The sequence below is a fragment of the Bombyx mori genome, chromosome 11, assembly GCF_030269925.1.
Source record: "Bombyx mori chromosome 11, ASM3026992v2".
Taxonomy (NCBI): Eukaryota; Metazoa; Arthropoda; class Insecta; order Lepidoptera; family Bombycidae; genus Bombyx; species Bombyx mori.
Window position 1 is genome coordinate 2,806,450 of NC_085117.1, and position 18,392 is coordinate 2,824,841.

At 37.6% G+C, this 18,392-nt stretch overlaps 2 protein-coding genes across 7 annotated transcripts in view; one reads left to right on the top strand and one right to left on the bottom strand.

Moving 5' to 3' along the window:
- Positions 1–8,777, top strand: part of LOC101744060 (uncharacterized) — a 41,837-nt gene extending 33,060 nt beyond the window's left edge. For 2 of the 4 annotated variants that reach the window (XM_062670976.1, XM_062670977.1), the window contains exons 12-21: positions 530–626; positions 1,371–1,501; positions 1,636–1,817; positions 3,189–3,275; positions 4,031–4,128; positions 4,344–4,447; positions 5,403–5,582; positions 6,023–6,193; positions 6,430–6,635; positions 7,677–7,893. In XM_062670976.1, coding sequence (XP_062526960.1) covers positions 530–626; positions 1,371–1,501; positions 1,636–1,817; positions 3,189–3,275; positions 4,031–4,128; positions 4,344–4,447; positions 5,403–5,582; positions 6,023–6,193; positions 6,430–6,629 — 1,250 coding nt within the window. In that variant the 3' untranslated portion in view covers positions 6,630–6,635; positions 7,677–7,893. Of the gene's footprint in view, positions 1–529; positions 627–1,370; positions 1,502–1,635; positions 1,818–3,188; positions 3,276–4,030; positions 4,129–4,343; positions 4,448–5,402; positions 5,583–6,022; positions 6,194–6,429; positions 6,636–7,676 lie in introns of all 4 variants that reach the window. The other 2 variants (XM_012692530.4, XM_012692534.4) reach the window with 1 other exon arrangement.
- LOC101741044 (uncharacterized) overlaps positions 1–17,163 on the bottom strand; it is a 90,317-nt gene extending 73,154 nt beyond the window's left edge. For 2 of the 3 annotated variants that reach the window (XR_002430923.3, XM_004922190.5), the window contains exon 1: positions 16,637–16,929. Coding sequence is in view for 2 of the 3 variants with exons in the window: in XM_004922190.5 (XP_004922247.3) it covers positions 16,637–16,787 (151 nt within the window). In the remaining variant the exon portion in view is untranslated. Of the gene's footprint in view, positions 1–16,636 lie in introns of all 3 variants that reach the window. The other variant, XM_021349697.3, reaches the window with a different exon arrangement.
- Between the last annotated feature and the right edge of the window lie 1,229 nt (positions 17,164–18,392).

Sequence of the window (18,392 nt, forward strand, 5' to 3'; positions counted from 1 at the left end):
TCGCTTTCATCCCAAAATTAATGAACCGATTTAAATGAAAGTTGGTACACAGATGGCCTGGGAAACGACATAGGCGACGTTTTAATCCGAAAAAGGGTTTGTAAAGGGTTAAAGAGAGGGGGGGGGGGTCTGTGTTATAAAAAAGTGTATGGAAGTATCGTCATTTTTAGAGCTAAAAGCTTGAAAATTATTTTTTGGGCTTCTAGATTTGATATAAATAAATATGACGCAAAGCTTACACATCAGAGTAACACATAGGCTGAAATTTACAAAAAACATAGTGTCTATGCTTGTATGCTATGTAGTAGCTTGTGACGAAGGGCTCGACGAGTAAATTAACTCATAGACACAACCCACTGAGTTTCTCGCCGGATCTTCTCAGTGGGTCCCGTTTCTGATCCGGTAGTAGCTTCTGCGAAGCACGGCTCTTGCTAGGGTCAGTGTTAGCAAAACTTCCGGTTTAATCGACTCTGGAATTTCGCTTAAAAAAAACCGAAAGCTACTCTACTCTTTCCTCTGTTCTCTCCAGATATGCTGAAGCTGCGTGTGACCGGACCTGTGGCAAGCGTGAGAGAGTCGCTGATTGTCGACGAATACGGAACTGAACTGGCCAATTTACCTTTCAGGTAGGCCCATCAGGCAGGATGGTCTTCCCTGCTGGGGAGCATCACCCTTTGTGACTGAGAATCATGTCGAGAGTTGAAAGGCTATTCGGTTTAAGCCGCGATTTCGCTTAACACGCGACATTTATCTTTGTAATTAAAGGTCCGTTTTATTTGGCATCAGCATCAACAGTTCGACGTTTTTAATTAGAACTTCAATTAAGTTTACTCCATTCAAATAGCTCAAGAAGCTTTTTTTTTGTATTGATATTTTTTCAAATGTATGAACTTTAAATGGTTCTCCTATAAAGTTGCAAAAATATCAATTAAACCAAACAGCCTTTCACCCCTCGATATGTTTCCTTCAATTTAATGACCTATCTATGATTGTATTGGGGCTGCATTCACCCTACTCTAGTATACGATCAGAACCAGATACGCTGATAAACAACCATCTAACTTAAGAGAAAGTAATGAAAATTAAAAAAAAAAAACCGTCAGTCAGTCATCACTTTCAGACATCTCACCAGAAAACTAAAAATCCCTGTACTAAAGGCACAAAACACTGATATACGTACCTCCATGCGTTTAAATTTACACATATATCAAGAGCCAATAAGCCTGTTCATCACACGAATGTTTGCCCGATGCGGAGATCGATCCTGGGCTCACAAGTCAGGGGCGTTAACTATAACAGCGCACCACCGAGATGGTCAATCGCAGAGTTACACAAAATGGTTATTTCCATCTCTTCATCTCTAATTCCAGCTACCAGCCTATGGTCGGAGACGAACCCGTAGACCAGAGGGATCTATCGACGGAGCTGATGGCCGACGTTATTATGCCAAGCATTAAGGGGAACAAGAATTACGTGAAAATAATCGGCAGGGATGTTGGTGGTAAGATTTTTTCTGCTATTTTAAATCATTCCACGCATAGCCCCCTAACAGGACATTCAGAACGCATCATTATACGTTAAAGTAACATTCGACGCATACATTGCATGCTGAACAAAATCTTGATCCGATTCCAGGCGAACCATTCGTCCGTCTGGCCGGTCCGTTGCGACGGCCGGAAGCCCGGACCGGACGATCGGCGGCCGTCGTCTTTCCCGATGCAGTCAACGACCTCGAGAGGGTCGAAAACGAAAATCTCCAACATCACGAGACTCTTCGCTCCACAAGCAACATTACTACGAGCAGAATTGTGTCACAGGTAATTTCTACATCTACTTTTTGGTAACCTAAGAGGCTATTCGATGTACTCTCGAACTGGTAGGTGAGAGTTCACGGGCTCAACTTGAGAGAGTTTGCTAACATTGACCCTAGCAAGAGCAGTATCGCTGAATCTACCACCGAATCGGAATCGCGACCCACTGAGAAGATTCGTTGAGAAACTCAATGGGCTGTGTCTATGGTTTAAGTCGTACGTCGAACTCGACTCATCATAGACAGACAATGAAAATACCGGTATTCCTTGACTTTTTGAATGTGATTGATACGGAATTAAACTTCTATTACCGATTATAAGTTTATATTATTGGACTGTTTGTGCGAATCGTAAAATACCTGTCAGCGACGCACTCCACCAAGCTACAGAACGTAATCGATTGAGACAACTAATTGACGGAATCAAACGAAGTCACAATATTCAGTAATGAGGGACCGGTTGAAGAGAGAGAGTGCGAACTAAGATATATATAGTATACTTAGTTTTTTTTTCATACATTGACTGACACCAATCAGAAAAGGTTCCGACAGTCCAAATCTCTAGCGCAAACAGACATCAATAGGTCGAGCGCTGTTACCTCATCCACTATACAACATCTAAATGTTTAATCAAGAATTCTAATGTTAGTACTCCCAATACACCGATCATTACGATGCGAATGTAAATATTACGCATAAAACTTTCGTATAACGTCAATATATTGGTGCAATATTACGAACATTATTACCGAACCACATTCAGAGCCGGTTTTTAAGGAGCCTTCATTTCAATGTCGAGAAAGGCTTAAAAAACATCGATTACTTAATTATTATTTTTAAATGAACACCATCTCGGTCCGCTTGGCTCATGGGCATCGCAACATTAATACCGCCCTCCGCCTTGACAAATCCACTAAGCAGCTGAAAATACGTAACTTAATTTTTGAAGCCCGGCAAGAATATGTATTTCGGTGTTGGATAAGGTCCCCTTTTTAATGCATTAAAAACCTACACAGCAGCTACACATTTAAGTCGCTTTGCTAGGCGCGAGTCAGTACAGTGCGGCGGGTCCGACTCTAGTCCTTGGCCGCGGAAACCATGAGGTTCAATTGGCGAGAGTGAGCCACGGGAAGGCACTTGGAAAAAGACCTTGAATTATGACGTTGAATATTCAACAAGCTTTCACATCCTTCGCAGTTTCAGCCACGCATATGTTAAAATTCAATAAGTTCAGATTAAAACAGGTTTATCAATCCAATCAATCTCTCTCGCAATTGACAAAGGCATTCACGTCGCAGTATCTATTACAAAAGCTTGTCATGGAAATCTTGTGCTAATCGCATTAAATGCATTAATTTATATTGACGATTCCTTTCAGGTGATGAATCAGAGAGGTGCCCTCCTGACTGCGGTACAGATTGGACTGAGAACTACCCTTTATGGAGCACCGGGAGATAACCTACAGGTTAATTTACTTTATTTTAAAATCGTATCGAAACCGGATGGGTGTCGTCATCGTTAATGTATAAGTCGACAAACGATGGGAAAATGAGCCGTAAACTCGGGGCACAAACACAACGGCCTTTACTTTTATTATATACTTGTCTTTTTTTATATAACTTCCATACTAATATGATAAATTTGAAAGTTTGTTTGTTTGTTCTTCTTTCACGTCGAAACGAAGCAACGTATTGTCATGATTTTTAGGCTACCCTTCATCCCGAAAAAACATATTCTCACGGGAAACAGTTTATAAAAATTACGAGACATTTTCGAAAAATTAATCAAACCCCATTTCATTGACCACGCGAGCGAAGCCGCTTATAACAGCTAGTGGTACATAATTCCAAAGATGAAACCTGTAGTGGGACGGCATAAACAGCAAATTAAAAAATTATTATTAACGCTATTTAGAGTCCTTACCACAATTTTGACATTTAATTCGTTGCCTACACTTCGACATTCGAGCTACAAAACACCATGATGACGGGCAGATTGTTATCACTGCCCCTGTTGTATCCCGCCTTAATTGAGCTACTACTCCACGAAGTCAAACATAATGAGCATTTAGCGTTACCTTTCAAAAAAGAAGAACTTTGACAAACTAACGCATATCATTATGAAGAATCTCAATATTTTTGCATACAATTTTTTATTCCTTGATTTAAGCAATGATTACAACCAAATCTCCTATACGATATTATTCATTTGTATTTTCAGTTACATTTCGAAGTCACCAACTACAGAGAGCAATCTGTGAGGTTTACATTCGGAGCGGTCGGTGAACTTAGGCTTCTAACGGGAATCAGTCCGGCTGCGTAAGTATTATTTGTTAGGGGAGATGAGCATGACTCAGCTTAAGAACCTCCAATAGACGAAGAATGGATTTTTAGACATGAGAAATTTATTTTACAAGAGGCAATCCTACAATGCAACAGTTATTTGCTATTTATATTACAGATACCTTTAATATTATATGCAAATTCTCGTTAAAAACCAAAAGAATGGAATTGAATAACTAAATTATTTGCAGGCAACTCCTGACGTCCGGCCAGACGGCAAATGTGATCGTTAGCGCGACGATACCGACAAACGCTCAACCGGGAACCAGAGATCTTATCACCTTTACGGCATACGGTGAGAATATTGACCAATCCAACTGTGATTCCAAATGGGATCAACGATTCGGTATTAAAGCATTAGCACAACGTCTCTTTAATTTTTGAAACATCATTTTTTTAATATGCTTAACAAAAAAATTACACGTGTGCCACTCGGGGACTGCCGCGATAAAGCTATTGGCATAGCATTTTTTATCAACTTATGCAATAATAATTATAATTAGACAATAATCATTTAATATTAAAACAATAATAAAATAAGATCACGCTATATTTATAAACATTAACAAAAGCAAAACATTAACTGTCCCCTTCACATTCATAAGCTAGACCGCGCGAGAGAGAGATGGGCAGACTTTTTATGATGCGCATGCAGTGCGACGTCACGCCGCGTGCTTATTCACAAACACTACACAAGCGCAACGTGTGACTGTTGAACGCGAGCTACGTGGTAGGCGGAGTGGGGACTGTTAAGTTTTATTTTCGTTACGGAATTTCTTGATTCGGTCGCCGCGCGCAACGCCCGCGATAAAAGCTATGCAATAGCTTAATACTTTTCGTGAATAATTACAAATATAAATCGTGAACAATAAAATATCTTTTGCAGTTTATGTTTGTTTAAATACAAATAACCTCGATTGTATCTTGTGGTTTGGCCGTTAACGGAGGCGGATCTTCACTTTAGGACGATTCCTTGTGGTCAACAATTCAATTAAAATTTTATGTCGACGATATGATATAGTGGTCAATTAATTGTATCGGCGTACAAGAGCTAGATTTTAGTGTTCTTGTTAAAGATTTAGCATTCAGCATCGCAGTACACTAATTTATCTTGTGTGTTATGTTCCCGTTTCCCATAACAAAGCAGATAATCCTAGATTAGTATGGTTAAATTGGAACGTATCTCTTGGAAGGCTTACGAAAACGAGAAGTAGCTCCAAACGAATATAGCCGTCTCTTTCTGCTCTTAGGTACTGAACCAGTGTCGATATCGGCACACGTTTACGTTATCAACACCGGAGAAACGGTAAACGATGTTTTGGCACCGGAAGTCAGTCACGTGTTCCAAGGATCGTGCATAGGAAGGACTGGTCAGGACTGCGCCCAGTATGTTTGGAGCGCTACCATCATCGCCAGAGACTCTGAATCAGGTAGAAACTTTACAACATATCGAGAGCAAGGGTCCGTCCGCGTTATATCTTTGTACCCACCGTTGTGTATTTATGTATCAGTCTCTATAACATGCTCTAGGAATCCTTTATCGTACATTCCTATCGATGGCAAGTATGTACGCCATACGTTTTTATATCACCGAGTGTTAAGGGGGTGCATAAATCCATATACAGCCCAACACGATTTCCGTTATCCTCGTGAGTCAAGGTCATTATCATATGACTGCAGTCCTCTCTTCAAGCCCAATCACACATCGGTGCTCAGTAATCCAGATCTGATTCTTCTAATCCCCGAAAATAGCCCGAAATTCTGACTAATACATATCTGCGGTGAAACATTGCAAACGAAAGTTTCATTCGAAATAGCCCGAAAAGATCTTGCTGGTCCGACACTCAAATGCGAAATGTGAACTCCGCAGGGCTCCTTCGCCTCTCTTCGTCGCCTATCGGGTTGACGTACGAGAACTTCATCTCCGGGACGAGGGACCAAGTGACCGCGACGTACAGAGCCACGTGTTGCGCTCCCAGGATGCTGGTCAACGCCGTTGACGCCTCCGGGAATACGAATAGCTACGTCGTCGATATCTCTGGTGAGATTGCACATTAGTTCCGAGAGCATCAGAATCTCTGATAGCAACACGCCACAGAATATAGAATCGCGCGAAGCAACTTAACTTATCAAATAACTCAATTTCTCTGAAAGCTTGTGCAGTGATGGTGCTAGCTAAAATTGATCCTTCTAAGCGATAGAGCCATCATTTTTGACTGTTATCTAAGAAGCGTTATATGAGTCGACTATTATCAAAGGCGGCAATCTGATTCCAAGGAGTATCCCTGCAACCTTCCGAGAGTATTGGGATACTTGGGGTCGACATTTCGAGCGATGTCCAGTTTCGGAGTCATTTGGAAGGCAAAGCCAAGTTGGCGTCCAAAATGCTGGGAGTCCTCAACAGAGCGAAGCGGTACTTCACGCCTGGACAAAGGCAAGGGCGGATCCAGCTTTGGCGCCAGGAGGGGGACACATAGTCGTGGGCAAGTTAAGAACTTATAATTTAATTTTGATAACAATAGATAATAAATAAATCATGATGTTCTTCAATTAGTCCAAGTTAGTTCAAGTCCTGGAACTAGCTCAGGGGGGGGTCATGACCCCCATGACCCCCCCCCTGGATCCGCCGTTGGACAAAGGCTTTTGCTTTATAAAGCACAAGTCCGGCCTCGCGTGGAGTACTGCTCCCATCTCTGGGCCGGGGCTCCCAAATACCAGCTTCTTCCATTTGACTCCATACAGAGGAGGGCCGTTCGGATTGTCGATAATCCCATTCTCACGGATCGTTTGGAGCCTCTGGGTCTGCGGAGGGACTTCGGTTCCCTCTGTATTTTGTACCGTATGTTCCATGGGGAGTGCTCTGAGGAGTTGTTCGAGATGATACCGGCATCTCGTTTTTACCATCGCACCGCCCGCCACCGGAGTAGAGTTCATCCATACTACCTGGAGCCACTGCGGTCATCCACAGTGCGTTTCCAGAGATCTTTTTTGCCACGTACCATCCGGCTATGGAATGAGCTCCCCTCCACGGTGTTTCCTGAGCGCTATGACATGTCCTTCTTCAAACGAGGCTTGTGAAGAGTATTAAGCGGTAGGCAGCGGCTTGGCTCTGCCCCTGGCATTGCTGAAGTCCATGGGCGACGGTAACCACTCACCATCAGGTGGGCCGTATGCTCGTCTGCCTACAAGGGCAATAAAAAAAAAAAAAAACTTTTGGACAATGATTGGTAAATCAGAAAAACGAATTATTGATTTTGTATTCCATTGGCAGTCCCAAAACTCTTCGGAACGACATCTTAGATAAATAACAGGTTAACTATTAACCTTTATTTAATGCAGGTTTTGAACCATATTCTTTGAAGGAGAAGATTATATTCAAATAAATCTGTATTGACATATCAATAAATTTTTTTTGTCCAAATGCACAGATTGCCACCTTTGATAATAGACGACTCATATATCCGATCTTAGGCCGTGTCATATCGGAAAATTAATGTTAAATTTCATTGTATTTTTGTTTTCAGGTTATTTAAGCGAAACAGCCATCGCAGCAATAGTCCTGGGCATAATTTTGGGCATACTTCTGATAGCATTAATCGCATACCTTATATATTTGTGTGTGAAAAGACGGAAGGAATCCAGGGAGCTGCCTTACAGCACGTCATCGAGAAATATTAGTTAAGATTAATAATTTTAGAATAACGCCATCTAGCGCTCCCTGATCGAATCATTAAAGCGAAACATTTACAAGTGGCCTATTTGAGGAGGTTCTTAATTGAAATCGAAATAATTTATTAAGATATAATGTATGTAATTAAGAAATTTATATTCATAGAAATAATTAATAATCGAAAAAGTCTTTTTAAATTATTTAGTAGGTATTTTAATGTACTTTCTAGGATAAGAAAATTCAGTTACCACTTTAATTTTTTAATTTTGATTTATTTTTTTCTTAACATTGATGTCATTTGATAAGTATAACATCTATCGGGTGCAAGGCACGATTTATTTAATTTTTAAATTTAAGATTTTTTATTTTTGTTTTTAATCAGTAAATTTAAGATGTACTTTGAACAAATGCTTCGTTTATGGACGATTTAAGCCTACGGATTATAAATATGCAATGACAATAATATTAGCGGTATACTGGCGCCGAATATTCTTCGTCGCTTTGAATCTACGTTTTAAACTAGACGTATGGTGGGTAGTAGTAAGGAGCGCCATCTTGTATCCCCTATACAACCTATACAAGTCCTACAAAAGTTTCGACCTGTAAACAGCGAGTTATTGTTCGAAGACTCATTGAAACAGCACTAGTGTAGCAAGTGGAAGCGATATGAATATAGCAGTTTTAAACAGAGCGACGTGTGCTGGGTTGAAGTTAAGTATGGTAGTCTATGGCGCTGTTTTAAAAATCTCTCTCTCCACTTGCTACGGTGGCGCCACCTTAATTTGCTCTCTTTCAGCGGACACTTTTAATAATACACTGAAATGGTTCTCTTTGCTTCTACCCTTCATTAAAAAAAATGGCCGAAATTGACAGATTTCATCCTCTCTTAAAATTCTCGTCAGAGAAGTTGGGCACGAGCGTTCAAAATATACTGCCGTACTTAATAATGACAAAACTCTTTTTTTGTTGGCTAAATTAAATACTTTTCTGATCAAATGCAAATATGACAACAATAAAGAAAATTCTAATTGCCTTGTTAATCGTAACACTAGAGAATGACCGGACCGATTTATCTATATTGCTTTTACAATTCGTAATAATCCAAATGAAGTTCGCGTGTAAAAAAAGGATTGGAAACGACATCGCTGGCTGTTCATTAATATAATGTCATTATTCGGCATCATTCAAGACAATAAACGAGTGATTGATAATGTCAACAAATGTCAACTGTCAAATTTGAACGAGCAACAATGAAGTAGGAAACCTATGGAAATGAAACGTCAACCAAAATTTCGTGCCACTGTGACAAAAGATTTAAATGTTATCAGGTTTTATCGATAAACCTTCTTGGCTCATTTTATTTTAAATATTGTTGAGTATTATTTATTTGTAGAATTTATACTTTAATAGGAAGTAAGTAGGTATATTGTTATGTGCAAATATGATATGATTTAGATGGGTGAAATCTAAGACAAGTTCGTCCTTCGAATTTGCCAAGTAAACGATATGATGATTTTTAAAAGTTGCTACACTGATTTTATAAAGTTGTCGTTTGTCGCAAAACTTATAGATATGGCGTAGTTCAAAGCCATCAGCCCATTTCTAGCATGCTAAATGTTATCGTATTTTGAGTACGTGTTTTTCTTAGACTATTACAATCTATTTTAATTGTTTTGCTGACTCTAAAGTCCGTAACATACTACCGCAGCGCACCCCAAGGAAGGTGCGCCGCACCATTTGAATCACTTTCGCTTGAGAGTGATTCAAATTTTAAACTTATCAAGGGACCGCGTGAAAAAAAAAACACCTACAGAACATTTATTCATTAATTACAAACGTCATTCCTTGTGACTTCCTCTCTAAAATCACTTAATTATTAAATATTTAACAAATTTACAATAGTGTTTTACTCACTGCGGAATAAAACTATTTTATTTAAATAGTTCCGAAGAGAATTTGTCGGTAGCCTTTTTCCCGAAATATCTAAACAGAATGTCTAAATATGTTTTGATGACATATTTTAAAGTGGTATTTATGATTAGTGTCATGATCAATAGATTCCGACCGAAAAATGGATTTTTCGGATGAGGGCTCCATAATGAATTTAAATACATATAGATAATAGTTTTAGGACATCGACTTTCTTGAGATCCTATAAAATACGTTTTAATTATTATTTTTGTATGTTTTAAGCATGATCAATTATGAAATTTTATATAATCAATCATATTAAATCGATATCATAGTCAATAAATAATGTACAACCCAAAACAGACGGCCGAACTGACGTGACAATGACATTTGGCGCGCTAAACATGGCGGATTTTCGGCCTCACTAGACGGAGACGGAGATATTTACGTATATTCATGTTTCATTTTATGTACGCACTGAAATACTGTTATATTGTTTTCCTGCGAGTTAAAGTGCTGAGTAAGAACGAGATAGATATATGTTTATGTATGTGCCTTCAAAATGGGTGCTATTTATATAAGCAATTGTACGTATAGAACAATATGTCGTGTCCTTACTATATAGGTCTATGACGAGCAATGTTCGATGACATTTTAGAGTTACGTAGCTGTCATAATATACCAATGTCCGCATTACATTATACTTGAAAACGAAACAGTGGAAAGACTAAAATTATGTTTGTTAACTTTTGGCTGACCTCAGCCATTTTGGATCACGTACTCAAATCGAGCATCGAATGCGCATCGATTGACTTGTATCGCCCGATGTTTTTTTTGGTTTTCTTAAGCAAAAATGTTTAAAACATAAAACGTTAAACGTGATTCGTGGAACTGTTTCTACATACATGTACTTAATGTAATTAAATCAAAAGAAAGAAAAGGAAACCAATAAAAATATTTTTTGACTTCTTAATAATTGAGCTCAGTAGTTCAGTCGACCACTATTCTCCGTGAAATAGTTAAAGATTTATCTCTTAAAACACTACGATTTATTATTTTTTGATGACTGAATGAAAATTAATATTGGGAACTTTTTTCCCTGACACCAATCACAATATACAATATTATGTTGTCTGTGCAATGTTTTCGCGCCAATTTTGAACAATGAGAATCGAACGAATTTCTTCCTATTGAGCTCTAGAACTGAGATTATTGTCTCTTAGTTGGCTCAAAGGTATCCTTATCAAGCCAGAGAATCTTTAAGAAAAAAAACTGTGCCGTGATAATATTATTTTAAAAACATACATAATTTCAATTAATTTAAGCTGTTGATTACTAATACGGGTAATATTTTAAAATGTATACTAAAATTTGTATAATTGTGACGGAAAATAAAAGAAAAAGCAGGGTTTTTTTTGGATCGCAAAACTTAACTGATTTAAGATTGTTTTAAAAACTAAACAACTCACTTCCATGATAAATATGAATTAGAAAATTATAATCCTTACTTTTAGCCTAGTTATCCTAATCCCAATCCTAAACAGGTCCAAGCCATTTAAAAGCGTGTCAAAACTAAATAATTGTAATGATAACTGAACACCAACGGATCGGCAAATTATAGTGAAAATAAAATCGCATTTAATTTGTAATTTTAATTCAATTTTCACATCTAATTTATTAGAAAGCTATTCAATGCGATTAAGCACATACATAAAGCTCACGGACACAAGATGTATTTTTTTGATCAATTTAATTTTTTTATTAAGAAACTACTTAATTTGTCAAAAGTTGCTTAACCATATTAGTACTGATGTTATGTTCTCGGATATGGAATTGTTAATATGTCCTAAGAAAAAAACCTTGTTTAAACTTTTTTTAGAAAACTGTTTCTCGTTACAAATAAAAATATTATTCGAAGTTAACATTTCATTCACTAATTATAGAAAGCTAATCGTATTTATTTATAGTAAACTAACCCTATTTTGCTAATCCTACCTTGAGTTCTAAGAGTTTGTCATTATTTAAGTTGGGATGACCCAATATATTGCATAGTTGGGTGCAGTAGTACTTAATGGTAGGCAGCGGCTTGGCTCTACCCCTGATATTGCTGGAGGTCATGGGCGACGATAACCACTCACCGTCAGATGGACAATAATCGACCTAGAATCCATCAGTAAGTATCTACAGTCGGCATCAATGCGCCACTTCGATAAAGCGGTACGACACGAGAATCCTCTTATCGTGGCCGCCAGAAACTACATAGCCGATCCTGCGTACCAAATGGAAAGCTGTCGACGTCGCCCAAAACACGTCATTTCGGATCCTCCCGATCCCGATTAGGTACCTCAAGCACCGATCATCTTTCTCGTCGAACCCGTCGTTTGCGACGCAGGGCTCGACGAGTAAATTACACAGCCCACTGAGTTTCTCGCCGGATCTTCTCAGTGGGTCGCGTTTCCGATCCGGTGGTAGATTCTGCGAAGCACGGCTCTTACTAGGGTTCGTGTTAACAACATCATCAGGTTTGAGCCCCGTGAGCTCACCTATTAGTTGAGGTTACGCTGATATGGTCTCTCTAGACCATCAACTTAGGCAGGAAAAAAGAAAAAAAAATCAACTGTACAACTGTGTTTAGTTTTACAAAATTGCATGTAGTGTCTATTATTTGTAAAGTAGAAGGCACAAGACCGCGTTGAAGGTTGCCCATGCGATAGATCGACCAAGTCAAGTCGGCAGTTGGCGGTTCTTTACGTGAATGTACCAGGTTGACCACAAACTGGGAGAAGTGGCGATTGCTCATGAGGCACATAGCATCTGCCTGCAGCAATGATACTGAATGACAACCACGACCACTCTGACAAAAGTGATACTACAATTATAAATATTATTTGTAAAAACTATATTAGTATGTTACCGAGTTAAAGGGTTCTAGATAAGAAATCATTTTTACTAACCCTAATATAGCACCAAGTTCCTAAAATACACCCAACATGAATTTTTTCAACTGCTCATTGTCTCCTAACACTCAAAGATCAATCTTAAAAGAAATCACTTCAAAAGTGTGCATAGAATTATTAAAATATTGTTAAAATTACCACTTAAATATCTCAAGTATATCAAAATATATCAAGTCAATCAAATTAACATAAATAAGCAAGGGGGTAAATAAGGTGGTACGACGTCTTGTGGTGGTATGATCTCTTGTGAGTCCGTACGTGTAGCTACCACCACCCTGTCTATTCCTGTCGTGAAGAAGTAATGCGTTTCGGTTTGAAGGGCGGGGCAGCCGTTGTACGGTTAAAAGTGAGACCCTTGCAACTCATGTCTCAAGGTAGGTAACCACTTAACACCAGGTGGGCCGTGAGCTCATCCACCTACCTAAGCGATTAAAAAAAATGTGAAAAATTATATTCCTTACATACTAAATATTATAACAGATGATAGCTTAGTTCTATTTTTAGAAAGCTTAGATACTGTTAATTCTTTAAAGTTCCTTGATACTGTGAATGCCCTATCAATATGGTCAGAGAACTGATGATTTTGGCACGTATGATGATACAGACTTTCGTCGCGAATCATAGCAGACATTAGTGATGCCAATTTATTAGTAACAAGCGGCCCGTTCCGGCTCCGCTCGGGTCTTTAACAAAAATTTCAACGATATTTGACGTTGTTTAACTATAATAGTTAGATATATGCTGTCGCGACACTCTTTATTTATAAATAATAATGTGTTCTACAAAGTCGTAGTACATTATTTTATTCTATCATCAATAATTTTTGGCAGGGCACGCGTTGTAAAGAATATTTTAGGTAATTTTTTTAGACCTCTGAGTTACATTACTGGAGTTTTAACAAAGATCCCTAGCTTTTTTTAAAAAAAAAAGATTATAGCCTATGTTACTCGGGAATAGTGTGGCTTCCAAACAGTGAAAGAATTTTTCAAATCGATTTAATAGTTTCGGAGCCTATTCAATACAAACAAATCTTTCATCTTTATAATGTTAGTATAGAAGTATAAATAGATGTTGTTAGACACTGACCAGACTCAGCCTATGATTGCATGCAATAGCGAAATATGTAGTAAAGTGGAGTTACTTATTTTTTTAACGGACTTCAAAAAAGGAGGAGGTTCTCAATTCGACTGTATTTTTTTGTTTGTTACCTCATAACTTTTGACTGGGTGAATCGATTTTGATGATTCTTTTTTTATTAGAAAGCTGACTCTTCCTGCGTGGTCCCATTTTTAGTACAGTTCTGATAAATGGTATCCATGAGAAAACCATATAAGTCTTAAATTTGCATTAAGTACATGCGCGACAAATAGATGAATAACATAACAGCTTAATATCACGCCAACCGATTTCGATGATAAAACTATTGTTTTTAGTTTTTTGCTTTGGAATATCTTTTTTTTACTTGAAGTCGGTTTTTGTTAAAGCATGTCTATTTATAAGAATGAAGAATTTATTTAGCAGTGTGTGAAATGTATCAAATGTTTCAACGGTCCCTACGTATAAAGAGTCATGTCCAAAATCACGTTATTATTTTATTATTTCATAATCATTTTCTATTTGCCAATACGCATATTACCATATATATTATTTTGTATTTATAAGTAATATTTCAAAAGATAAACAAAAGCATACGACGTCAACTTTTAAAAATAACAAGACTGTTGATGTAAATACAATCATTTTTATATGAACTTATACGGTCTTAAAAATCATTATTATTATTATTTCATAGTTGTGGTAGACACAGTCATAAAATCGAGGATATTATAGATCATTATTATACCATTAGAACCTCCCCTCTTTATGATATCCTTCCAAAAGACATTCCCCAGCCTATCAATATTAATTCTTTATTAACTTTAGTCTATTCTAAACACATACATATTCTGTGTAAATTTTTATCTGCTTATAATATTTATCTTTAAAGTAGTTAGTCTAACATATTATTATATGTTTGTGCTGTTCTTAAAATCACAGATTCGCGTATGGAAAACATTGATCAAATTTATTTGTATTTAGTAAAAAAAAATATCTCTACGCACCTGTCATTTTTGTACATACTTTGACATTGGCAAAATCAATACCAAAGGCGTTGGAGACAAATTTCTATATAAAAAAAACCCATTAGAACTGGGCTAAATTGAATACTTGAAATCAATACTAAAAGATAGAAGTTACGTTTATGATTTAATTACACATGCTAGCTATCTACTTTACAAATTTACCAAATGTTCACAATTGACTTCTATGATGAAGGAATAACATTGTATAATAATAATCAAACATATAATTTGCATAATTACTCGTGGTAGGACCTCTTGTGAGTCCACATGGGTAGGTACCACCACCCTGCCTATTCTGCCGTGAAGTAGTAATTTGAAGCAGCAGTTTGAAGGGTAGAGCAGTTGTAACTATACTGAAACCTTGGAACTCATATTTCAAGGTGGGTGGCGGCATTTACGTTGTAGATGTCTATGGGGTCCAGTAACCACTTTGCAACAGGTGGGCTGTGAGCTCATCCAACCATCTATACAATAAAAAAGTTAATAAGAAATACTACTAATAACCTCGCGGATTTATACTAGCTTCACATGTAAGTCAGCAGTCTTACAAGCAGTCTCCAAGGTTGAGCCCTTTCCTAACATCGGCCCTAGCAAAAGCAGTGCTTCTGAAATTACCACCAGATCGCAATCACAATTAAGACAAAACAAAAAAACACAATACCTATCTATTATTACCTTCCTGAATTTTTTTTGGTGAAAATGAATTCAGTTGTCATTAAATGCCGTAAAAGTAATAGGGTTTACTAAGCAAAAAAAAACTAGGAGCTTGTCAGTCAAAATGACCAAAATTGCCCCCTGTGTCTACTTTAGTTTCATTATATTCATTCATTCACGTCATTAAATGATATGGCAATTATCATTATGTATGTATACCTAATTAAGCAAACAAATTAACATGTTTAAAGTATTTTTATTTATAGAGCAAATTTGATTTGATTCTTTTGATGTCAGGAAATATAACATGATTCCTGGTTAGGTATAATAGTAACAAGGCAAATTTCCATCAAAACCATGATCCTCATTAGCGAGGGAATCACTTGGGGGAGGATATTTGCAAAAGAAATCATGCTTAGTTATTTTGCTAACATCAATTACGATTGATTAATATATTCTGATGAGAAGATTAATCTCTAGAAATCGAAATGTACCTTATCTGTATAAAGAATGCCAACTTGAACTTCAATGATCAATGGGTATCTGATTTGTATTGAAATCACTTGCAATCAATCATGTCTTCACTGGCTTAGCTAATGTCACCAATAATGGTAGAGTAGAATAAGAGCAATTGCTATTTGGAAAGACAATGATATCCGTTTTTTATAGCCTTGGTAGGCATTTCAAAGTACGATCTTCATAATGGTGAGAGCGCCAAACCATAGTTATGAAAAAAAAAATGAGTTTTAAGACTAGTAATCGTATTAGCATCACAGTTGACATGTTTACTCACAATAGTAACATCATCGAGGTATTTTTGTACTGCCCTAAGTTTAGAACGATAAGAAAATCGAAGTCCGGGTGTGAAACCATTCTCGAACGGTGCGTTTCTGTATGACTTGTAAAGGAAAGTCATTTTTGAGCACTTTGGAAATTAATTGTTTGATATCAACGATTGTAACGACTTGACTGCGTTAAAACTGCGCACAATGAACGTCTCTAGTATTCACGACACTAAAACAAGACGTGCCATTAAGCAATCCTATCATACGAAACAAAATTGACAGACTGAATTCTGTGACTGAGTTTTTGGCTCATTTCGCATTATTACGTCACGGAATTTAAGCTTAATGCGTCTATGAAGGTTAAAAATAAACAAATATACTGACCGGAACTAGCGGACGCTGGTTGAAGAGGCTCGGCAGGCAGCAAAACGGCATGACTTAGATCTTCCAGAGACAGGGCGGTCATAGCACTTGATAATAAAGGATTTTTCACTACACTCCTACCGAAATGATCACCGAAACTCTTGTCGGACATTTTGCCGCGTGCTTATTGAACTTTTCGAACGAGAATTTTCACGGATTTACACATTTGGAGGACGAAAATTGATAATTTAATTACAAAAAGTTACGTGTCACCTGCATATTTTGACAATTCTATGATGACAATAACATAGAGTTTTCCGACGTCAGCTGTGCAAAAAGTTTCGATTGCTTTTTTTGAACAGGTTAGTTGAAAATCTATTCTGAACATAGTGTAATAAAGTAAATAAATCTGAAATACCTACTATGAGAAGTTTTGGGAACACAAGACTAGTTTTTCGAATACACTTTAAAGCCTTTTATTAAGCAATCTCCACGGTCACACAAAATTTGAAAACATCTTTTTGTATAGCAATCTATGTAAATACAAATAGGTTTTTCACAGGTTTCGCAACATTCGATTGTTATTCAGTAGAAACCATACTAAGTACTTACTCTCAGAATATTTCGATATGACTATCTAATTTTTAGATTTTAACTGATTTACGATCAGCGGTAAGCATATTTTTTGAATCGTTTTGCATATTTCAACGTTCTGTTTTGAGCTTGAAGAAACCTGTCGAATTATTCATGCGAAAACATTTTGAGCAGACATTTTCACACGATGTTTCGCTTCTCTTAGATGAAATAACGGTCTAAAGATCAATAATTATGTAAACCGAAAGAATCTACGGTCTACATCTAGAAATAAAAACGTCTCTGTAGCGCTGCGAATAAAACTCGACACTCCAAAAGAGGCACTTTAGATTTAGACCGCAAGAGAATGAAATAAAATATGTATAACATAAACCCTGTGAGTTTCTCGTCGGATTAACTCAGCGGGTCGCGATTCCTATCCGGTTGTATTTACATTCGCGAGGTAGCTGCCCTCAAACTGTTAGGTCTCTTTCGGAGGCGCTCAGGCAGCTGTCAGTAAATCCCACCCCTCCCGGTTGAGTTCACGCACTCCCACCTATCCTGCTGAAACGGAAAAGGCATGGGGCACTAGTAATATCTCCATCCTAAAAAAAGTACACTCAGTTTATTATTTATTTTTTTCCTACCTATTGGCTGGTATCTTAAGGGGCTATTCTAGCTACGCGCGGACGGGTAAGTGAGCTCATGGGCTCAACTTGAGAGATTTTGCTAACACTAGCCCTAGCAAGAGCAGTGCTTGGCAAAATCTACCACCCAGATCGGAATCGCGACCCATTGAGAAGATCCGAGCGAGAAACTCAGTCGGCTGTGTCAATGGGCTAGTTCGCTCGTCGAACTTTTCACCCTAATCGACGAGTTGTTTCGGGCGACAGCGGCTTTGCGTTTTCCCCTTCGCGATCGGATAAAGTTTTCGTGTCGCGCTGCTTTGTTGAAGTGGCGTACTGACGCTTCCTTAAGATACTTACGTATCGGTTATAGATTTAGGTCGTCGTGAAGATACATTTCTCACATACCACGATGCTCTGATACCTATCCTGCAGAAACGGGAATGAATGACCTGGAAGAGAATTATGCAAACAATTTTATCTCTCATCAACCGAATGATCATTGTTCTATACTCTTCGTATATACTGTGTTACTTATAATATTTTGTATTCAAGTTTAACAATATTTGCTATGTGTA